Source organism: Chiroxiphia lanceolata, chromosome 6, assembly GCF_009829145.1.
Source record: "Chiroxiphia lanceolata isolate bChiLan1 chromosome 6, bChiLan1.pri, whole genome shotgun sequence".
NCBI classification, from domain to species: Eukaryota; Metazoa; Chordata; class Aves; order Passeriformes; family Pipridae; genus Chiroxiphia; species Chiroxiphia lanceolata.
In genome coordinates this window covers 710291-733576 of record NC_045642.1, presented here as the reverse complement: position 1 = coordinate 733576, position 23286 = coordinate 710291, and the positions used below count along the sequence as shown (strand labels likewise).

At 61.8% G+C, this 23286-nt stretch overlaps 1 protein-coding gene across 2 annotated transcripts; it reads right to left on the bottom strand.

The window, feature by feature from the left end:
- Positions 1-223: 223 nt before the first annotated feature.
- On the bottom strand, positions 224-22814 carry B4GALNT4 (beta-1,4-N-acetyl-galactosaminyltransferase 4). Of its 2 annotated transcripts, none has more exons than XM_032690844.1 (20): positions 22659-22814; positions 13777-13886; positions 11367-11477; positions 11189-11284; positions 10822-10912; positions 10375-10475; positions 10027-10094; positions 9580-9658; positions 8123-8189; positions 6283-6426; positions 5972-6081; positions 5621-5721; positions 5252-5334; positions 3412-4630; positions 2969-3276; positions 2722-2875; positions 2324-2396; positions 2086-2239; positions 1593-1719; positions 224-1073 (listed from the first exon to the last, which is right to left on the bottom strand). In XM_032690844.1, exons 2-20 carry the CDS (start codon positions 13777-13779, stop codon positions 959-961), a joined length of 3204 nt encoding a protein of 1067 aa, XP_032546735.1. In that variant the 5' UTR covers positions 13780-13886; positions 22659-22814; the 3' UTR covers positions 224-958. The 2 variants fall into 2 exon arrangements, with proteins under 2 accessions (XP_032546735.1, XP_032546734.1); XM_032690843.1 differs by lacking the exon at positions 22659-22814 and adding an exon at positions 21042-21200.
- Between the last annotated feature and the right edge of the window lie 472 nt (positions 22815-23286).

The following is a 23286-nucleotide window of genomic DNA, read 5'->3' as shown; positions in this document are numbered from 1 at the left end:
AGGCTGCCCGGGTGGAGCCCAGGTGTGGGGTGGAGGCTCAGCAAGCCCGGGCATGTGGCTGGGCATTAAACAGGGTGCTGCCTCCTCCTTCTCCTCCTCCTCCTCCTCCCAGCACAGAACGCTGCTGCCTGCTCTCACCACGGGGAGGGGACCCTTAGGGACCAAGGGACAGAGGCCAAGCGGCAACCCTGCCCGCGTGTGGGGATGATGGAGCAGAGGGAAATCCCAGCCAAGACATTGATTTTATTTTTTTAAGAATAAAAAAAACCAAACCGAAACAGACAAAACTTCCTGAAAACAGCTTCCTACCTTATAATTTCACAGAAATTAGCTTGGAAACGTCATCTGCCCGTACCTGCTGCAGGCTCTGCCCTATCCCCACCCCAGCCCTATCCCCACCTCCCACATCGTGTCCCCAAATGCAGGGCACAGCCAGACCCTTCTTCCCTCCACAGGGGTTCCACAGGTCCTGGAAGGGGAGCAGGAGCATTAGGGCAGCCCCAGTGGGTTCAGAGGCCCTCTCACACCAGTGGGTACCAGCAGCCCCCACAAAGCTCAGCTCCCCAGCCTGACATAGGGATGAGGTACTTGGTATTTTGGGAGGGACAACAACAGGAAAGGGGCTGCAAAGTGAGCTCCAGTGGGGATCCTGGGTGACACTATTCCACTTCCATCATCCCCAGCCTGGCACAGCCTCCCAGGACCCAGCACAGCTCGTTGGGACCTGGCCCAGCCCCCCGGGACCCGCCATCCCAGCACAAAGGAGTTAATAAATTCGTTGCTGACTAAGAAATTAGACCCTTAAGAAAACAAACACCACCCTCCTCGGCCCTCCCCACTCCCCCTTCCCCAGGATAACTGCAGTGGGTGCTGGGGTGCCCTCCATGCCAGTACCGGGGTGTGGCAGTCAGGGACAGGGGGGCACCAGGGTTTTTTGGCTACGGGCCAGGCTCGGGTGCTATTCCTTGGAGGGCTTCTTGCTGCGGGCGTTCCACATGCCGCGCTTGGAGTGGTAGTAGTGGTAAAAGTTCCTGAGGCGCAAGCGCTCCACCTCCAGCCCACTCTGGAGCACCCTGTGGATGGAGGGACGGGGCTCAGGGAATGGGTGGACGGAGGGACAGGGCTCAGGAGATGGATGGGGCTCAGGAGATGGACGGGGCTCAGGAGATGGACGGACAGACGGACGGGGCTCAGAGGATGGAGGGACGGAGGGACGGGGCTCAGGGGCGGACGGACGGAGGGACAGGGCTCAGGGGCAGACGGACGGAGGGACGGGGCTCGGGGCGGACGGACGGAGGGACGGGGCTCAGGGGCGGATGGACGGAGGGACGGGGCTCAGGGACGGACGGACGGAGGGACGGGGCTCAGGGACGGACGGACGGAGGGACGGGGCTCAGGGGCGGACGGACGGAGGGACGGGGCTCAGGGGATGGAGGGACAGAGGGACAGGGCTCAGGGGCGGACAGACAGGGCTCAGGGGATGGACGGATGGAGGGACGGGGCCCATGGATGGACGGACGGAGGGACGTGGTCCATGGGTGGCTGACCCCGCTCCCTGGGGGGCTCAGGGGTTGCAGGACCCCCACGCTCACCTGTCCAGGAGCTCCCAGTCCTCCCCGCCCCAGCGGTCCCGGAACTCCTCCGTGTTCATCCCTCCCACGCGGTCAAAGTCCGACTTGTAGATGCCGAAGAGGCCAAAACCATTCACCTCCCAGTAGCCTGGAGGTGGGGGGAGCAACGAGGTGAGAGGTGGAGGGGACCCCCAAATGCCCACACCATCCCCTCTGCGCTCTCCCCAGCACCTGGGAGCCATGGGGATTCCCCATCCCAAGCCCTCTTCCCACTGCGAGTCCATCCTGTTTGCTGCCACCTCCCAAAGGGGTGCTCTGGGTGACAGCCCAGTTTTGAGGGGCATCACACCCCCTCGAGCACCCTTGGGCTTGAATACCACCCTGCCCAAGCAAAGCAATCCCGTTCTCCCCCACATCCGAGCCCGGCTGTATCCAAACCCTGCACCACAGCGCCCTTGGGCAGGCAGGGGATGTTTCCCGGCTGGAAAGGGGTCCTGGGTGAGGATCAACACACCGTTGGGCTCCCGGGGGGAGCTGCCACAGCTCAGCCTCATGACGATGGGCGCATAGGCCAGCTTCCCTTCCACACAGTGCTTCCGGATGCTGTCCAGGATGTTGGGTGGGAAATGGATGTGCAGGTCACAGAGGAACACGATGCTGTGCTCATCCTATGGGAGGGGCAGACACAGGCGGGGGGATCAAGGCACAACAGCCCCAGGAGAGAAGCCACTGCCAGAGCTGTCCCCGCTCACCTCCACCATGTCCACACCGGCCTGGAGCCCAGCTGAGCGCTCGAAATTCCCAGTGCGCCGCAGGTACTGGAACCTGGGGAGAGAGGACAGGGCAGGTAGCACTGGGGACAGACAGGGACACAGCCAGGAGGGAGATGGGGACCACCAGCGTGGGGAGGGGGCCTTCTCAGTAATGGCCAGGTGCTACAGCTTACACCAAGGATGTCCCCCTGCAGAGTCACAGGCTCCTGAATCCCCAACTCCCTGCAGAAAACTAGTCTGAAAGCCCAAAAACGAGGAGGAGAGAAGGAGCTGTGCGGGTGGGGAGGGAGCAGCAGGTTGTGTGAGCACCTGTCCCACCGTGGGGAACCCCGCAGACCCCCCGAGGCTGCGGGCCAGGACCCGTGGGGGGGGGTTACCGGGGCAGCCGGGCGTCCTGCAGGGCCTTCTCCACATCCATGTCCTCGCTGTCGAAGTCCACCAGGATGACGTTGAAGTTGGCGTCCCTCGTAGCCCCGTAGAGGCCGGCCATGTCCGAGATGAACTGCTGGACCCACCGAGCTTGGTTCTTCACTGCCAGAGACACGGCCCTCAGGCTCATGGGGGCTGGGGGGGGCTCCCAGAGCACCCCCTTCCCCGGGCAAACCCCGTCCTGCTGCCACCTACCCGGCACCACGAAGTGCACCATGACGTCCTGCCTCCAGCTGAGCCGCAGGGGCCGGCACAGGACGGGTTTTCCATAGAGGATGCTCCAGGCACTGGGCTGGGGCTCGGTGGCCCCCAGGGCCAGCCCGTCGGGGTTGGCCTCGGCGCTGTCGTCCTGCTTGCCCTGGTGCAGGAGGACGTAGACGTACTCGGAGAGCCGCACTGTGCGCTGGCCCCGCTCCGACAGCTCCAGCTCCAGCAGGTACCGGTTGCCCCGGGCTGTATCCCGGCGCTTCTCCACGTTGATGATCCTCAGGAGGGTGTAGATGCTACAGGGAAAGGAGAAACCTTGAAATCCCCATCACCCTGAGCTCTGCTTCCCGTGATCCAGGACCCACCGCCCAGCCTGGCCGGGTGCAGGCTCAGCCCACCAGACTCCCACTGGCATCCTCCTCCCTCCCTACCCTCCGTTCTTCTCGTTGAGCCTCTCCATGTACTGGGCCACCACGTCCACCACCTCGCTCTCGCTCAGCTGCAGGTTGCCCGACACGTTGCAGCGCAGGTCGTTCCAGTCCGAGCGCAGCAGCTCGAAGTCCACGGAGCTGACGCTGAACGTCCGCTGCCAGTTGATGGAGTCCTCCAGCCAGCCCTGCTGCAGCTCCCCCGCCTCGTAGGAGTAGTCAGACACCTCTTCCTCCTCCTCCTCCTCCTCCTCCTGGCCCTTTCCCTCCTCCTGCTGGGACGCCGTTGTTTCCGACATCTTCAGGAAGGATGTCACCCGCGTCCCCTCGGAGCGCGCGGCCTCGGAGGAGTTGTAATCGGCGGTGGCCGCTGTCCTGCCCGGGGCAGGGGTTGTGTCTTCGTGGGTCTCCCTGCTGAAGAGCCCCTCAGTCCCCAGGGCGAGGAGGCCAGGCAGTGCCCGCTGCTTGGGCGGCCGATCCCACCTCCTGCCACCTTTCCGCCTGGCAGGGTCCCTCTCCTTGGAGATGTTGCTCAGGAGCCAGGGGCTCCGGCGGCCGGGGATGGCTCGGAGCTTGCCGAGGGGAATGGGATGCTTCTGAGGGGTCCTGGAGTGGAGGTGGACTCTCTTCAGAGGCTTTGGGTGCAGGAAGATGCCGGGGAAGGCTGGCTCCTGGGCAGGGGCTTTGCGCTTCCCAGGCTGCAGCCGGGTCACATAGACCTTCTCCTGGGTTTTCCGGGGCTTCTTGTCCTCGCTGGGAGCCACCGGCCTGCTGGGACCCGGCGTTTTGGCTTTGCCACCAAAGATAGGCACGGAGAGGTGGGGCTGGAGGCTCAGGGCCCCGCCGTGCTTTGGAGACACCGGCAGCCCCAGCTCATCCTCCTCGTCCCCGCCGGGCTCCTGGGGCAGCCAACGGAGCGCCCGTCCCGGGCCCCGTTCCGGCGTGGCATCCTCCTGGCCACGGGGATCCTGGAGGGACACCGGTGGGCTGGATGTGCTCCACGTCCCCAGCTGCCCAGGGGTGCCCACTTCAGCCCGTGCCCGGCCCCGCTTCCGTCGGAAGCTGTAGTAGTCCAGGTCATCTCCATAATCCCCAGTGACCGGCAGGGGATCCTTCCCTTTGGCTCTGGGTGCCGGCCCAAAGCTCTGCTCCTTGGCCTCAGGAGGGGGGTCTGTGGGCTCAGGGCTGTCCACTCCTTCCTCTTCCTCATCCTCGAGGAAATCTGAGGAGCGAAGGCAGAGATAAACACCCTGCGGCCAAGACGAGGAGGCAGAGCTTGTTCCCAGCAGGAGAGGAACCTACGAGTGGCTGAGGTGAGGGAGCAGAGCTGGGGGCACCAAGGCATGCCCACTGGGGCTACCAGGGGATGCCTGTTACCCTCCCCAAACCTCAGCCGCATCTTGGCACCAATCCTACTTCATCTGGGAGCAAACTCGACCTGCCAGGGCTTTGCCAAGCTGCCAACTAACCAAGGCAGGCTCTGAACAGCCTCTGGTTTCTCCACGAGCACCCCAAGGCTCCACGGACATCCCCGGACTCCACACTGGGTCCAGTCCCTGCTGCCCACTGCCCAGGCCAACCCAGGAGATGTGGGTACACGGCTTTGGGGGAGCAGGGAGAGCAAATCCCAACCAAGTGTCCCGCTTCCCACATCCCACAGTGCTCTGTGGCCAAGCCAGGCAGGATGCTCGGAGGGATGCTTAGAGGGATGCTGCTCCACACGGCCCTGCCCTCCTGGAGCCCCCAGCACCGCTGGATGATCCCGATGAGCCGCAGCTCCGAGCGGACGGGCTGCTGGGAGCCCAGCGATCCCACTGCCAGGGGTGGGCGGGGGGTGACTCACTGTCGGGGCTGAGGAAGAGAAACGCTCGGTGCCGCGGATCCTCCTCCTCCTCATCCATCTTCATGTACTTATAGAACCCAAACCTGGGGACGGAGAGGGAAGGTGAGGGCCCGGCGGGAAGGGAGGAGCGCGCAGGGACGTGCGAGGAGGAGCGCGCCGGCTGCCAAGGGAGCTGGGGTTCCCAAATCCAGGAGCACTGCCAGCGCTCAAGCTGCTACGTGCCTGGGAGATGGGGAAAGAGCCAGCCTGGGGCAGCCCTTCCATGAGGGACAGGGCTTGGGGACACACAGCTGAGGACGCATCATCTCAGTGCTGTTGACATCAGCCCCCTCTGTGTACCACCCCCAAATTCCGGTCCAGAGCACCTACTTTTCCAGGTAGAGGGGGGATTCCCTGTAGAAGCACTTGTTCTCTGTCTCCATGTGAGTGAGGCGTGTGTAGTCGTTGGGGTACACGAACGAGAGGTAGACCTGGGGAGGCAACCGTGCTGTGTCACCCCAAGTCGGGGACCCAAGGCCACCACCGTGGCCCCCCAACACCTCAAACACCCCACAGGGCTTTAACTCCAACCCTCTCAGGCCAGGCTGGGGAAGCTCAGCCCGGCCCTCCAGCAAGGAACACTTTCTCCTGGATTTTAAGCGGCTGGAAACACCCCTGCCCTGGGCTCCGGCGTGTCCCCGTGGGAGTGTGACCCCGTCCCCGCCGCAGGGAGACACTTACGAACTGCAGGCCCTGGTAGCGGGCGATGGGGAAATCCTTCACCACGTAGGTGGGGCTGTAGGCACAGGGCACCAGCACGTTCTCCACACGGGAGGCCTCAATGGCAGGGGCTGCGGAGAAGTGGGTGCAGCTCATTCCCAAGCCGTGCCCAAGCCGCTCCAACGAGCCCCCCACGGAGCCCAGCAGACACCTCTGCCCAAGAGATGGGCAGAGAGCAATGATCCAAGTGCTCATGGCACCCAGATCCTGCCTTTTTCCTCCCCCGAGCCCCCCCCCCAGGAATCAGCAAGGATCCCTTCCCAGGCGCTTACTGAGGAAGAAGGTGTCCCTGGGGTCAGACTTGAGCATGTCGGCCCCGTGCTCGTCCTGCTGGGCCTCCCAGAGGTGGCTCCTGCTGTGGCTGGCCAAGGTCTGCGGGATGTGCTCCACGTGGTTCATCTTCAGGGACGACTCATCTGCAGGAGAGGGCAGGGGCTGAGCTCCAGGGGCACACCAGGAGCGTCTTCCACGGTGGCCCTTCCCAATCTCTCCAGCGCTCCCACCGAGAGGGCTGGGAGCACTGTGGATTCCTCCTGCTCCCTGGGAAGCCGATGCTGCCCTCCCATGCTGCCCTCCCAGCCATCCCACAGACCCTATGACTAATCAGCCTAATGATTATTGCATCAGCTAACGAGGACAAGGGCACAGCCTGATCCCAGCTGGGCCACCCCGCTCCGATCACAGCAGCCCCAAAAACAAGGGAACACTCCAGGCTTTAACCCCCAAGGACACAGGGATTCAACCAGGGATGTCCTTCCCTGCAGAGGTGCAGGTAACTGCAACACGAGCTGCTTTGCCTCCTCTCCAGGGACGAGGGTGCCATGTCACCCTTGGCCATCACCAGCCCCCAGGCTCCCACGGGAGCTCACCCTGCTCCGGTCACCTTGGCCATGCTCCGAGCTGCCTCCCACGGCTGCTCCCTTCCCAGGAAGCCCTGCCTGCTGCAGAGCCATGGGGAAGCAAGAGCCCCCTCCCTGAGCCCCAATTTCTCCTGCCTGGGGCAGGGAAAGGCTTCCCAAATGTGTCCCTACAGCTCGCTGAAGCTTGGCTGGAGCCCCTGGAAAAGCATGAAGGAAGGAAGGAAGGAAGGAATAAAGGAAGGAAGGAAGGAAGGAATAAAGGAAGGAAGGAAGGAAGGAATAAAGGAAGGAAGGAAGGAAGGAATAAAGGAAGGAAGGAAGGAAGGAATAAAGGAAGGAAGGAAGGAAGGAATAAAGGAAGGAAGGAAGGAATAAAGGAAGGAAGGAAGGAATAAAGGAAGGAAGGAAGGAATAAAGGAAGGAAGGAAGGAATAAAGGAAGGAAGGAAGGAATAAAGGAAGGAAGGAAGGAATAAAGGAAGGAAGGAGGGAATAAAGGAAGGAACTGCCTGCTGCTGGCAACCCCCACACCACAGGGATGGGCTCCCCATGAGTGACCTGGCTTCGCCCCAGGGTGCTGCTGGATCCACAGGAACTGGGAAGCGGGAAAGAGAAGCAGAAAGAGCCAGTGCTGACAGACAGCTGTTGGAGAGGGGGATTTATCTGCACGTCATCCATCTCATGGGCACTTGCATCAGCACCACCAGCACCCCTCATCCCTCTTTTCCCCATGGATCCTGCCTGCCCCCTCCTCCTTATTGACACCTTCCAGAGCAGGAATGATGACCACTCGGAACTCCGGGGCAGGACCCATCCATCAAGCCCTTTCCCGCTGCCAGGGCGAGGGCAGGAAGCAGAAGATCTATAGATTTAATTAAACCTTGCACCATCCATCCCCAGTTACATGACAGCTCCTCATAACTCAGGGCCAGGCCCGGGAGCCAGTGGGATCTTGGCAGCTGGGATGAAGCTGGAGCACTGGCAGGGCTGTGCTTCCATAGTGTGTTGCCTCCACATCCCATTTTTAGGAGTCTCAGCTTGCTTCCAGCATCAACCCTACCCACCACAGCCCTTGCATCCCTCCTTACACTCTGGAAAAGCTCGGGGTAGGGGAGGTGGTTCAGAAGCTGAGATCTCCCTCCAGGATCCAATTTCCCAGGCTCCAGGCTCTGGTGCCATCTCTCCCAGCTTCCAGCACATCCAGCCCCTGGAAAGCTTGCTGGCTGTGGCTGCAGGAGGCACCTGGCCCTTACCTGTGTACAGAGAGATGTAGGAGGAGTCGATCACCTCAAACTTCAAGCTGGGGAGGAAAACTCGCCACTGGGAAAAAAATAAAAGGAGACGGGGAATGAGCGGGAGGGTGGCGGGAGGGTCGGGATGCAGCTGCCCATCCCTGGCATGTCAGGATGGGTCCTCCCTGTCCACAGCTTTCAGACACTTCCCTGCAGAGGAGGAACAAGGCAGAGGACTGATCCTGCCCCATTGCCTGCCAAACCCAAAGGGGTTTGGGATTAGCAGGAATCCCTGTGTGGGGGAAGGCTCCCGGGGGCGGGATACAGGCTCATGTCGCTTCCCTCTGGGATGGCTACACGGCCACCCGTGGAAGGACACCTCTCCTCACTCCAGTGCTTCATAAAGGCTTGATTGAAGAGGGTCTTCAGAGCTGACTGCCCTGATTTAACTCTAGCATTTTAAAAGCCGGTCTGAAGCCTTTGTCGGGACAAGCCCTTCAATACCCCCGGGGAGAGACACATCAGGGTCCTGCTTTTGTTGTGGATGTTGTTTGTTGTCTCTTTGTGCACAGCTGAGAGGTTTTTCTGCACGGCTGAAAGGCTTCGCTCCCTCCCTCCAGCAAAAACATCCCATCTCAAAAACATCTCCCCCATCTATTTGTTTTCCCCGTTATTTGTTTTGCCCCCCAAAAAAATGCAGATCTTATCGGGATGGAGGAGATGGGGAGGAGGGAGGCAGCCAGCAAGGAAGGGGTGTTGTCGGCCTCCCCGACGCTTTGCTGGCACCGGTTTGACTCCAGTGATTCATGAGTTCTTGGGAGAAAAGAAACCTTTGCTAACGAGCCAACATCTTCCCCTCCCACCAGCCCCAACCCCTGACACACGCTCCAGGCTTTGCCAGGGCTATGCTGCCAAGGCAGGCAAGCTCAGATTTGAAACTCACAGTATTCCTAAGGGGAAAAAAGAAAACAGGGACATGCTCGATCATCTCGGCCACCTCTCCCACCGCTGACCCTGGGGATGCAGCCAGCAAGGTGGGACCTGCCTGCTCCTGATCTCCTTGCCCACGGGAATGGGCTCAGCCCACAGGGACCTCCCCCCTCTGCCAGCCCTCCGGCAGAGGCCAAGGAGGAGGGATCAGGGATGGGAATGGCCACACGACACTGGGAGTCCCGTCACTGCTGGAACCTGCAGCAAAGGGGCCGCTCCCTTGGCATCCGTGATGGGAGCACAGGGGAGGGACAGCAGGGTCCTCAACTCCCACCAGGAGGAAAGGAGAACAGCAGCCCATGTGTTCCAGCACAGGCTGGAATAGCCAGGGAAACAGTCAGCGACACTGCCTCTGGCAGCCACAGGAGGGGGAAAATCGTGGCTTTGCTCCAGCATAAAGCACTTTAACGCACACCAGGAAAAGCCCTGGCACTGGCTCTTGACAGGATCAGTCCTGGAATGAGCCCGGCATGGGGGAATTTACTCACCCCAACTTCCACGTGGTCCGAGCCCCGGTCGTCCTGCTTGTGGAGCAGCTCAAAGTAGTAGCGCCGGGAGGACATGAGGCTGCAGGGGAGGGGACACAGAGGTCACGTCCCCTCAGGGAGCCCTGCCAGAGGGGATATCCTGGGACCCCCTCCCTGTCCTGCCCACAGGTGAGTGAACCCTCCTGGAGAGCTGAGGTGGGTCCCTGCTCCCCCATCCCAGTGCTTTGGGAGATCAGGGGGGACATCAGGTGGTCTCCCCCTTGTCACCTGCGGCCCCCGGCACCTTCAAACCATGGATTTGGGGTCCAGCCCGGCCCCCACGTGCCTTTTGGGAAGGGACCACGGCCAGGGGCTCCTCCCAGGGAGGAGCCAGTGCTCAGAGCCAGCAATCCCACCAGCCTGATTCCATCCCCATGAGATGGGCAGCAGGATCAAGGACACACTCACCGCAGGGGCTTGGAGACTTGGGAGCTGAATTTGGTGAACTCTCCCGGCGCCGTCCACTCGGTGCCGAGCTGGGAAGGAAGGAGCAGTGTGAGAGCACCAGGACACCACCCCAAAGCCCGCCAGCTTCCCATTGTAGGAGGCGACACCAGGAAAATCCAGGAGCAAACATTAAATCTCTTATTCTGGGACATAAGCTGGTCTTTGGCAGCTCCAGCCAGGATAGGACCAAGGGGCAGATGGTCCTTTGGAGCCAAACCAGGGCTGGCCAGGGGCAGGGAAGGGGCCAGGCTGAAATAGCCTGGCATTCCCTTTCCCCTGGAGTAGAGAGGTGACACTGACAGCACATACCTTGCCCACGAATGCAGCCAGCCGGGAATTGGAGGGACTGTCATCAGAGCTGAGCCAGAACTCCGAGTTGTCATCCGATGCCACAGAAAACTGGAAATCCCCTGCAGAGAGCCAAGGAGAGGGTCTGCACGGAGGGACACGGGGACTCTGGTGGCATGGGCTCAGTCCCAGTGCCTCGTGGTGAGGTGGGGAAACTGGGATGGATGGATGGATGGACAGAGCCACGCCCGATCCCACATGATGGCTCTGTCCTGGATGGGATTACGGCTTCATCACCTCCCTTCAACACAACCAGGGAAAAGGGTCTTTGTTCCCAAAAAACCCTGGGAGCCACAGTTTGAGGACTGTCTCCAAAAGCCTTTCTGTCCTCACGTGGCTCAAGAAGGAGGAAGGAGGCAGCTTTTCCGCATCACTGCACGGGAGGAAAGGCCAAGCTCCGCCACTCACCATCCTTGAAGGGGTGGATGTAGCCAAAAATCCTCAGCCCGTAGTTCTTCCACTTGGGTGACACCGCCAGCTTCTTCACCGTGGTGCGGGTCTGTGGAGGAGGCAGGCAGGGAGCCATGGACACTCTATGCCTTGCTCCCACACCACCCAGCCCACCTCCTCTGTGCCAGCCTGGGGTCCCTCCCGCCTCCTGGCACAGAGGGGACATGGAGGTCCCATCACCACCTTCCGTCCCTGCTCTGCTTGGAATCACCAAACCCTGCAAGCAAAGGTCTCGAGGACCAGTGGAGACTGGAGACCCAGCAGCAGCCAGGGAGTGATGGGTGGGCCTGCCCTGTGACCCATCATTGCCTGGCCTGGGACTCACGTGGGGAAAGAGCGGGAAATGGAGGTTCTTCCTCAGGTGCCTCACGGCCCCACCACACCAGTCCTCGAAGACGTGCAAGTTTGCCTTCCCCTTGTACTGTGGGGAAAAGAGAGGGAGGTGAGCAGGGGGTTCCCCCCCCCTCCTCCAGCACCCCCTTGGCTGCTCCCTGTCCACCTACCTGCTCATTCCAGGGCAAAGCCTGCTTGGTCAGGTTGAGTTTGGGGTGGGTGGTGGCTCGGTCGGAATGTTGGCCTCTGGAAAACCAGCCATCCACATCCTGCCCATCGTTCTGCCAAGGAAGCAGGGGGAGAGGTGAGATGGGGGATCAGGGCCAGCCTGGCTGTGCTGCAGGATGTCTCCATACCATCTGTGGTGATGCTCTGGCAAGGGCTGCCCAGAGAATTTGTGGCTGCCCCATTCCTGGAAGTGTCCAAGGCCAGGCTGGATGGAGCAACCTGGTTTAGTGGAAGGTGTCCCTGCCCATAGCAGGGGTGTGGAACTGGATGGGCTTTGAAGTCCCTTCAAACCCAAACCATTCCGGGATTTTATGATCTTAACATCTCACTTTGGATGTTGAGCATGGCCAAACCAAGGTGAAACATTTCACAGCTCACAGCAAAGAAAAGCAGGAGGAGGCACAAAAATATTGGCAAGGTGTCCCAGGCAGCAGTTTCAAAATGCTCCAGCTCTGCTTGTTTCCCTTCCTCTGCCGAAACTTCTCCAAAACAGCGAGTTCTCTGTTCTCCCAAAATGTTTGGCTGGTCTGAGGGGCTGCCGGAAATGGAGCATTTTGGACTCCATTTCCAAAAGAGCAGAGGTGATCTCTGTGTCCTGAGCAGTGGAAGCAGGATGTCTCTCTACTCCCTCTCTTCCTTTAAAGGGGATTAGGTTAATCCCATTGCTTGTGTCTTGTAATTTAGAGGGATTAAGTGAGCATTCACCTACCCCCAGCTTGCTGAGAGGGTGACAGGTGGCAAGGAAAAGCCAGGCACTTCTGGAGCCCCTCCAGAGCATCCTCCTCTTCCTCAGCCCTGCCCAGAGCATCCTCCTCTTCCTCAGCCCTGCCCAGAGCATCCTCCTCTTCCTCAGCCCCTCCAGAGCATCCTCCTCTTCCTCAGCCCCCCCAGAGCATCCTCCTCTTCCTCAGCCCCCCCAGAGCATCCTCCTCTTCCTCAGCCCCCCCAGAGCATCCTCCTCTTCCTCAGCCCCCCCAGAGCATCCTCCTCTTCCTCAGCCCCCCCAGAGCATCCTCCTCTTCCTCAGCCCCCCCAGAGCATCCTCCTCTTCCTCAGCCCCTCCAGAGCATCCTCCTCTTCCTCAGCCCCTCCAGAGCATCCTCCTCTTCCTCAGCCCCCCCAGAGCATCCTCCTCTTCCTCCGCCCCCCCAGAGCATCCTCCTCTTCCTCAGCCCCCCCAGAGCATCCTCCTCTTCCTCAGCCCCTCCAGAGCATCCTCCTCTTCCTCAGCCCCTCCAGAGCATCCTCCTCTTCCTCAGCCCCCCCAGAGCATCCTCCTCTTCCTCAGCCCCCCCAGAGCATCCTCCTCTTCCTCAGCCCCCCCAGAGCATCCTCTTCTTCCTCAGCCCCTCCAGAGCATCCTCTTCTTCCTCAGCCCCCCCAGAGCATCCTCCTCTTCCTCAGCCCCCCCAGAGCATCCTCCTCTTCCTCGGTCCCCCCAGAGCATCCTCCTCTTCCTCAGCCCCCCCAGAGCATCCTCCTCTTCTACAGCCAGGGAAATAATTAGCCAAGTGCCTAAACAAACTCATTAATGTCTCAGAGGAGGGAGCAGTGCCCTTGGAAAATGTTCCGAGGGAGGTTTTGGTGCCACACTCACTGGAAGGATTCGCCCTCCTCCTAGGAAAAGCTGAGATGTGATTCCTGCTGTGCCCTCCATCCTCACCCAGCATCAGCCTGCGCCTCCTCCAGGCACCTCGGGCTCCCCCTTTGTCCCTCTGTCCCCCACTTCTGAGGAGCAGCAGCTCAGCAGCGTTGGGATGGGGCAGGGGACACCCCATGGCTTTCCCCTCCCACCTTCCCACCTGGCTGCCCTGCCCTGAGGCCTTTAGGTGACAACTGGTTGGGCAGGGGCTCAGTGACACGTTGGGGGATGAATGGACAGCAGGGTGTCTTTGTGGCTACAATTCCAGGTGCCTCCTGGGCTGTAGGCAAGGAGAGATCCCCCCTCCAGCCTCTGCTTGGAAGCTCCACTTGGGGTATACTAGGCCCAGTGTGGGGTTCCCCAGTCCAGGACAGAGGTTGGCAGGATGGGGTAGAGGACACAGGAGAAGGTGGTTTTGCCCAGCAAAGCTGGAATTGCAGAGCAGACAAAGCCAGAGCCTTCTCAGGGGAGCCTAGTGACAGGGCAAAGGCACCTGGAGCAGGGTGTGGGATAGTTGGTGGGATATCCCACCCAGTTCAGTGGGATACTGGGGGGTTTTATCCAACATGAGGGCTGATGGGCAGAACCAGAGGCTGTACCCTCCCAGTCCTCAGATCCCCTCAGCTGGACAAGGCTTGGAGCACTCTGCTCCCGGACCGGTGACCTCCACATTCCCATTCCCACCCCGTGCTCCGCTCGCTCCCCGTTACCATCGGATCCTCCTCGCGGCTCTCGCTGGAATCCTCGGCTTTCCTGCGCCGCACCGGGGCTGCCGCCGGCCTCCTGCCAGGATCCGTCACCTCCCCCGGCCTCTCGCCATCTGGGTGGGAGCAGAGGAGGGGTCAGAGCCCGGCCCCCCACCCCCGCACCGTTCCTCTCTCGGGGACACCCCTCTCCCTGGCACCGGGAAGGGCAGGCGCTGGCACCGCCCGCTGCTCCCAGGGGACCGGGACACGGAAAGGGGGGTGACGCTGGGGGGCTCTGGCTGCGATTCTCCTCATTACATTTGCACTAAGCAGCTTTGCAGCCGCTCAGCAGCAGCAGCAGGTCTAATTACACCCCCCGCAGCTCCCGGTCCTTTACGTTTAGAGATGCCGGGATAAGCTCCCGAGGGTCTCGCTCCCCGTCCATCCTCAGGGATGCATCCCAGCTCCCTGCCCCTGCAGCCCCCAGCTCTCCCGCAGCATCCCACAGCTCTGCCCAGAGCACACCGGCCCCGAACCCCCAGACATGATCCCCCCCAAACCACCTTCCCCCCCAGCACCGCATTAACACCGAGCCCTCGCTCCCAGCCCCGGCGGCTTTGTCACCGTGCTGATTATCCCCAACCTCTGATGGCCCTCCGCAGCTCCCGCCCCTTTTCCTTGGGCAGGGAATTTTAAACCAGCCCCCCTCCCCACAAAACAATGGTGCAGACTTGGAAAAGACATTAGTTATTCGGGGGGGAGGGCACGTCCTCTTTGTGTGCCGCCCCAAAACCCGGTGGGACGGAGGGAGTCTGCAGTTCAACCAGCGCTGCCGGCGCACGGCTCGGCCCCACAGTTCAACCCGCAAGAGGGGGAAGCTCCAGGCAATGCTCGGAGAGGTGGCTGTCCCAAAGCCACCGCCACAAGCACCTGTGAGCCGCCCCCAAAAACCAGTCACCCCCATATGGCAATGAGGGGGAGCCCCAGATGCAGCGAGCAGTGACCCCCCGCCATGGGCATCGCAGAAAAGGGGTCACCGACCCCCTCCCAAGGGTCTGCTGCGACGTCCCCATCCCCTCCACACCCTCCTTCCCCCCATCAGCAAGTCGTGGGGCCTCCCACCTCTCAGACTGGAACAGCCTCAGCAGCTGCCACAGCCGAGGAGGGGCTCGGAATGCCCGGAGCCCCCCACCACACGCCTCCCACGCCATTAGTATTCCAGTGGCTGCACAGCCGGCGTCTCCTTGGAGATGGCAGCACAAATCCCATCCCCACGGCAGGGACAGGAAATTAAGCTCTAAAGCCCCTTCTTCTGCTCTCGGCCATTCTTCAGCCGCTGGCAGCCCCGACCGGCTCCTGGCAGCTCCCCCGGCCGCTCCCTCCCCTCGCCCAGCTCCATCCCTGCATCCTTCCTCCCTCCGCCAGGAGGGTGATGGGGAGCAGGCAGGACTGGAGCCAGCACTCATCTCCTCCACTCCCAGACTCCCCATCACTCCTAGGATGCTCCTGCCGCCACAGGCAGTGGAATTAAAGCCGATCCCTCGCCGTGCCGAGGCCGCAGACGCTGCTGCTCCACAGACATCATTCCCCCCATGCTGCTCTGTGGATTAATCACGGCCACGAGGAGCTCAACACTCCCAAGGGACCTGCCCGGGGGTGGGATGCGGCCCTGGCTCTGTGGTACCCCCACAGGGAGTCTCTCCCAGCCTTGGAGGAGATAAGCCTGTCTCCCGTGGGATTTGCCAGCACCATCCCTGGCTGCATCCACAGGGATGCCTGGATGTGGCCACCCCTCTTCGCTCTCCTCCAGGCACCGTGCTGGGACTGGGCCCAGCTGCAAGGCACTGGAGGAGAGAACTGGGGGGAGACTGTTGGATATAAACTGGAGCAAAGGGGGGGAAAGCCATGAGGTGATCCAGGCTGGGCAGGCCCATCCTTGGAGCTCCCAGGACCCAAAGCCACAAGCCCCCTGCTCAGCCCCCATCCCTTCCGAGGGGCTCCCACATCCCGGCAGGAGCGAAAGCACCAGCAAAGCCCCTGGAAAAGCTTCCAGGCTTCCATGCCAACCTTCATTCCCGGGCAATTTAAGCATCAAAGAGGAAAGTGAAGGGCGGCCTGAGCCAAACACCCAACTGCTGGTCAGGCTGTGGGGAACTGGGAGCCAGGGAAGCAGTGCCATTGGGATAAGGGGTGGGGAAGGGCAGCACCTTGTGCCAACAAGCATCACTGCTCCCAAAACACCCGAGTCCCTTTGGTCTGAACCACAGCCCTGCAGGAGGAGTGGGCGAGGGGGAGGAGAAGAGGAGGAAGAAGGCAAGGAACTGGAAGTGTTCCAGTTCCTCCCAGCATCCTCACAGCCCATGAGCTGTACCCAGCATCCCACAGGGAATGCACAGGAGCACTGCTGCATCCATTCCCTCGGCCAGGCTCCCTCAGGGACCAGAAAGGACAGGCGAGGGACGGGGGAAGGTCTGAGGACAAGCAGGGACCCACTGGCTGCAGGATGGAGATGCTCAGGGAGAGAATGGAAGCACTAAAAGCTCTTCCCTGGAGCGACGCTGATGCTTTGGGAGCAGCAAGGAGGGGGTAGGAGGCACAGACCATCGCACGAACCATCTCTGAGTCACAGCAGCCTCCAGACAGGGAGCCAGGGCCAGGATGCTCATCCTTGGGATGAGGCCACGGGTGTGAGGGACCCACACGGGAGATGCCTCCCGGGGCAGAAGCGACTCCCCGTTACCACAGCCCCATAACCCGGCTCCAAACCGCCTGTGCTGCGCCGGGAAGCACAGAGAGCCTTTCACACCCCACCTCCTGCCTCCCACCTCCTCCTCCTCCTCCTCCCCAGCCCCGAAAACACAGCCCCTTTCTTCCATCGGCTTTCGGAGCCGGGGTTTCTCCTGGCCCCTTTCCAAGCCCTGCGACGGGGAGCGAGGTGACATTTACACCCAGACACAGCTGCAGCAGAGGTGGCAGAAGTGGCAGCACCTTTGGGGAACCCACAGGTTCCATTCCCAAGTTTTTCCGGCGCAGGCACAGCCTCAGAGCGGGAGCATCCCTGCACAAGCCTCCTAACTAGATATTAAGTGATTATAATTAGCCAGCAAGGAATCAATATCACAAACCCCCCTTTAAGTGCCACAAAAAACACGGTGCTGCCCACCGGGAAAAAATCCTGGAGCTGCCAGCAGTGGTGCCCGCTCCATGACAGCCCTCTCAGCTGGAGCGATGGAAATTCCTGTGGAATTGCTCTGGCTGGCAAAGGAGCTGCCATAAGACCCCTCAGGCTGACAAACACCCACCAGGAGAGGTGGCCCCAACACTTCCACGATTGGCTCAGGGTCCCAAATCCCTCCTGGGCATCGAAAACCCCCACATCTTCCCCATTTCCTTCACTCTGCATCCAGTGCCCATCTACTCCAGACCCAAAGTGAGCTGGAGCAACTTCCACGGGACCCTGCCCCCTCCCAACAGGGATGATGCTCACTCACAGCCCTGAGCACAAAGATTTTCCTTCCTGGGATGCAACCTCTGGAGAAGGTCACTGTGAAATGCTGGGAGTTTTAGGGTACGTTTCATCCCAACAACATTCCAGCCTCCGAGCTCTGTGTTGCCTGTGGGGTCACTCTCCCACTTCCAGTTTTCCAGCCTGTTCCAGCCAGCACCTGGTTTATCTCTACCAGCCCCAGGGGCTTCTAAACCTGGCACTGGGACCCCGTGCCAAGGCAGGTCCAGCCAGGGAAAACAGCCTTTCCCAACAGGGATAGGAGAGTGGGGCAATGCCAGGAGAAAGGAAAGCAGCTGCCCCACAAACCCCGCTGCCCTTCCTCTTCAAAGGGCACTTCTCATCCTCTTCCTTCCCTACCTGCTCCCAGCATCCCAGACCAAAGGAATGAACCCCAAGGCAGATTGTGGCGCTTCAAACTTCCAATTAAAATCAAAGGATCTGCCAAGACAGATCCCAAAGGGACACGTTTTCCCCCCACAGCTCGGGGGGACACGTCTGAGTATCACCCCAAACCTTCTCCCTCCTGCTTTCCCTGCATGTGGCACCCCCAAGAATGGGTTCCTTGAGGACAGGGCACAGAACATCCATCCCATCACTGCCTGGGGATCAGGAGTTTTGGGAGCCCTCTGGACCATGGCAGAGGGGTATCCCTGTTCCCACTTCCCCAGCCCCCAATCATGCCATGTCCAGCAGGCAGAGAGAGGCCTGGGTGGGTTTTCCTCCCCAGACAGCCCCGTTTCATCCATGAACTGGCTCTAGCACCCACAGCACCCATCCTATCCTCCCTCAATCCCAAAATCCTCCCAAAACCCAGCTCCAGCACCGCCAACACCCCTCCACCCCATGCTGAATCCCAGCCCCACACCCCCACACTAAGAGTCACTTTAGGGTTTCGTTATAATTTTTTCCCCTCTTCTTCTGTTTTTTTGGTGGTTTTTTTTTTTCCCAATCCTTTTTCCTCCCCTTTCCACCTGGTGCACCAGCGTTTCCACCCCATTGGCTCGGAGCAGTTTCCAGCCGGGAGAACACCGTAATGGCCTCATTATTTCCAATGAGGAATCCGTGTGTTCAATTAGGCAGAGGAGGGTAATTATCTGCTTGGAGAAGATCAGGGAAGGAGGGGGGGTGCTTTAGCAGGGACCAGCACAGCTCCCAGCTGAGCCCCTGGATGCTCCAGCTCCACGTGTCACCGCCGGCTGTGGGCTGAGGGGACACGGAGACCCCCGGGATAATCCCCCCAGTGCCTTCGTTGTGCTCCCAACCCCACTTGGCTGGATCTTTCCCAACTTTACACCCCCAAGAGCCACCTAAAAGCCTCGTGCCCTGCACCTGCAGCCTCCAGAGTGTCCAGCTGCTCGCTGACACTCAGTTTAATGAGTAATTAACCTTTTTCCTTAGTAATTAACCGGCAGCACCCCCGGCACAGACAAGGCTCACAGTGGCCAAATCCAAAAGTAATCTCCAAACTCCTTTTGGTGCACAGACCCTTGGGGTGATGATCTCCCCCAAAACTCACCCTTAAACCCTCGCACCAAGCTTTCTCTGGTTTTTTTTTCCCCTCCTCGGTTATATTTGTTATTCCTCCTTTTTTTTTTTCCCACTCCATTTGACATTTTTCCAACTAAACCACTCCCTGGCAGCAGCGGGATGAGGGTCCCTCTGTGCATGGCCAAACCCTTCCCCAGCCTCCACTTGACCCCTTTCCATCACCTCGTGTCCAAAGAGGCTCAGTGGGACCGGAGCTCTGGCTTTGCCACACCTTCACCCAGGTTTCAGGCGCCCACTGGAAAATCCCAGTGCAAGGAGCAGCATCTCCCTGGAGTCCTGTCCCAGACAGCTGGGTCCAGCCCTGGCGAGGCCCAGCTTTCCCTGGGGAATGACCCACCTCTCCACAGCCCAGCTAGGGAAGGTGCCCGTGTTCCCCATGGCACACAGCAGCCCAGAGCCATCACCAGGCCCATGGAAAACGCTGCTGGAGCACCAGGCATTTCCCAAGCCAGGATCCCCCTGTGCCATCCCCATCCTACAGGCACCTTCCCATCTCCCTCCCCACCTCCCACAGACCCTGCTCTCCCCCGGAGCCAGAGCTGGGGCCGGGCATCTCCTCGCTTCCACAGCAAACCCCGTGGGCTTCCCCTTGGAGCATCCTGAGGGGTCGGCTGGGATGCAGGACACGTAGGGAGGAGGTGGGGAGAGCAAGGATAGGCACCTGCCAGGTTCAGCACCTGCAAACACCCTGGCACGTGGCATTGCTGTGTATCCCTCCTGCAGCAGGAGCCCGGCTCACCCTCGCGCCGCTGCACCCCGACATCCAGAGGGACCCCGATCCATGGTTTTCCCAGCTAGCCATCCACAGGGATGGCGATCCCACCCGAGGCTGCTGATCCCGACAAGAGGCCAGACACGGCCCTTCCAAACACTGGGGACATGGGATAACCAGAGGGACACGGGGTAGCAGCTTGGGGACAGCCCCTCTGGATAACCGGGAACACAGAGCAGGGGCTCGGAGATAACGGGAACACAGGGCAGCCCCCAGGGACAAGCCCTCGGGCACAGCCGCAGGGATAACAGCGGGAACACGGGTCTGGGATAACGGGATAACCCCTCGGGGACCGTGCACACTCTGTCCCTTTCCCACCAAGGAGGACCCCGCGGGGAGCCGGGACCCGGCAGCCCCCGGTGCCCCCCCCTCCCTCGGAGGCGACGTTCAGCCGCCTCATTTCCTGCCTCGCTCGTTCGCATTATCCCGATTTCCCGATTTTACCACAAAGGCCCGAAAATTTGCAGGATCATCCTGCTGCTCCCGTCGGAAACTTTGGGTTTCCCAGCCGAGGGGCTTCGCCAGCCCCCGGGGGCCGCTCCGACTCACTCGGGAAAGCCTTTTCCTCCCTCAATAGCCGCTAAACCCCGTTTCCTTCCCATTTTTTTTTTTTTTTAGGGCAAAACGGGCTGGGCGAGGTCAGTCCCACCAGGAACGCTACGGCTTAAGTTTCGCCCGGCAAATATTCCCCGCCGCTTTGTGCTTCCCGAGCAGCCCCCGGGGGTCCGCGAGGGGAAGACCCGGGAGCAATTGGGCACGAAGCCGAACCGTGGGGCACCTGCCCCTCCGGCTCATCCCTGCGGAGCATCCCGGAATCCATCCCGGCGCTGGCCAAGGGCGGGAGGAGGAAGGAATTTATTTTTTATTTTTTTTTTAACAGTAGAGAAGCACCGGCCGAAAAAGTGTTGGGATGGGATGGGGAGGGTTGGAAAGGGATGGGAACGTTTGGAAGGAAGGGATTACCCCTTCCAGCAGCGACGAGCGGCTATAAATGGCCTCTTTGTCATCGCAGCCAAGGCAGCGGGTGGAAAAATGAGGACGGAGCCGCTCGAGGGGGGACAACGAACCCCTCGGCCGGTTTGGGGGGCCCTCCTGGGTCTCCCCTTCTCCCGAAGGTGCAATGCCGGGGCTCGGAGGCCACGGAGGGGTCCCGCTCGCCCCAAACCCACCCGGGTGATGCGGGACATTAAGGCAGCGCTGGGAACGGGGCGCCCCAGTCTCGAGGGGGTGCTCTGGGAGCCCGGCGAGGTGGGGGATCCCACCAGCCTCTGGGGAGGGCCCCCAAACCCCAAGCGCTCTGTGAGCTCAGCGTGCTGGGGGACCCCCACCGCCCCTCGGGGACCTTCAAGCCCAAAGTGCTCTAAGAGCCCAGTGTGGCTGGGGGCACCCACCGCCCCTTGGGGACCCCCGAGCCCCCGCTCCGAGAGCCCCCCGGGGCGCGGGGACCCCCCCCGTTATTACCTCTGCCGTAGGCGAAGGGGAGGCGCAGGGCGCGGCCCTGGCGCACCAGGCTGATGTGCAGGTAGGTGAACCAGGCGGCCGAGGTGAGCAGCGCCAGCAGCAGCAGCAGCTTCAGCTGCTTGCGGAGCTTCTTCACCGGGAGCCGCGGCATCCTGCCGCCCGCATCGCCCCCGCCGCCGCCGCCGCCGGGCTAACCCCGGCCCATGGGGCCCCCCGCCCGCCCAGCGCGCGCGCTCCGGGCGGGCCGGGCGGGCCGCGAGGGCCGCGGGGCGGCTGCGGCTGCCGGGGCCGGGGGTCGGTGCGGGGCTCGGCGGCCCCGGGCCCGGCCGTGCATCGCCGCGCCCGCGGGGGGAATGAATGGAGCGGGGCGCCGCGCGGGCCACGCCCCCGGCAACCGAGCAGCGGCGCCGCCGGCCAATCGCCGCGCCCCGTCGCGGGCCCGCCGCCAATGGGCGCCCCGCGGGGGCGGGGCCTGCGGAGGCGCCGCGCGTCTCCACGCCAACGGGCGGCAGCCCCCGGGGCGCCGCGGGCCGGGCCATGCGGGGCGCGGGGGGGGGAGGGATCGTGCACCCCGGGACCGTGTGTCCCGGCCCCGCTCCCGGCTCTACCCTCGGCCCTGCGCGGCGGCCAGGCGGAAGCGAACGGGATCTCACTGCCGCGGGGCCGGAGGGGTCGGCGCGATTGGTGACGCGGGGCTTCGGCGGGGCTTCGGCCCCCGGAGCCTTTCCCCCCCGCAGCGGGGATGGTGCGTTCCCCAGCGGCAGCGGCGGAGGCTGCAGTGCCCGGCCCTGTCCACCGGAGGGCGCGATTCCCGCTCGCCAGTGCGGGATCTGCCGCTGGATGCGGGATCCCACGGGATGGGGTGCGGGGATACCCCGGATCAGCACCCCCGCTGGGTGCGGGGATACCTCGGATGAGCCCTCTCGATGGGTGCGGGGATCCCCTGGATCAGCCCCCTCGATGGGTGCAGGGATCCCGCAGGTTGGGGTGCGGGGATACCCCGGATCAGCCCCCCCGCTGGGTGCAGCGATACCGCGGGATGGGGTGCGGGGATACCCCGGGTCAGCCCCCTCGATGGGTGCAGCGATACCGCGGGATAGGGTGCGGGAATACCTCGGATCGGTCCCCCCGCTGGATGCGGGGATCCCGCGAGATGGGGTGCGGGGATACCTCGAATGAGCCCCCTCGATGGGTGCGGGGATACCCTGGATCAGCCCCCTCGATGGGTGCGGGGATCCTGCGGGATGGGGTGCAGGGATACCTCGGATCATTCCCCCGCTGGGTGCAGGGATCCCGCGGGATGGGGTGCGGGGATACCCCGGATCAGCCCCCTCGATGGGTGCGGGGATCCGACGGGGATCCTGCGGGATGTGGTGCGGGGATACCTCGGATCAGCCCCCCCTCTGGGTGCGGGGATCCCTCGGGGAGCAGAACCCCCCAGGATCCTCTACACTGGGTGCTGGGGCCCCCATGATCCCCCTCGCTGGATGCGGGGATTCCATGGGTGCTGGGATCTCCAGGATCCCCCTCGCGGGATGCAGAGACCCCGGGGGGGCACAGCCCTGCGCCCCCCCAAGCCGCCTGTGCTCGGCCGGGCTGAGACCGGCCACAACTCACTGCACCGATGTGCGGGCTCGTTCTTCCCTCCGCAGCGCAGCGGCGAAAACAATGGAATTTTTCCCCTCCTCTCCCGTTCCACAGGCTGAGGCAGCGGCTCCCCCTCTCTGTAATCAGTTATTACGGGGAAAAATACACTCACGGCTGGGGAAACTAGAGGGCAGCCCTGGGCTGCGCTTCTCAGAAACCAAATCCCTGTTTCCAGGACCAGGCTGTCCTTGTTCGGTTTATTTAAGCACAAACATTCCCGGACTTGCCAGAAAAATGTTATTGCCTCCTTACAGGACGGCGTATCCGGCGGATTCGGGCGCATTAACGCAGTTCAAACGCTCTCACACCGTAAAGGCTGTTGGTGCAACAGCTGGGGAGGGGGAGTTCAGTAAGAGGAAACTCCAGGGGCCATGGAGCTGCATCCCAAGAATCCAAACTGTGGCAGCGGGCGGCTGGGGGTGCCAGAGGGAGGGGCCGGTGCCGTGTGGAGGGGACCCTATTTAGGGTCTGTTGTTCACGCACCCCAAAACGCTCACAGTTGTCCCCAGGTGACCATCCGGGGGAGGACAAGGACGGGGACAAAATAGTGCCAAGGAAAGAGGAGGAGCAAAGAAGGGGGTACAGAAAGAAGGGGAAA

Coding starts and splice junctions, on each gene's coding strand:
- B4GALNT4 (XM_032690843.1), bottom strand. CDS start 21,192: ATGCCGCGGCTCCCGGTGAAGAAGCTCCGCAAGCAGCTGAAGCTGCTG. Junction 11,478..13,776: donor GCCGCGAGGAGGATCCGATG/GTAACGGGGAGC, acceptor CTTCCTTGGCAG/AACGATGGGCAGGATGTGGA. Junction 10,095..10,374: donor TGGCTGCATTCGTGGGCAAG/GTATGTGCTGTC, acceptor CTTCCTTCCCAG/CTCGGCACCGAGTGGACGGC.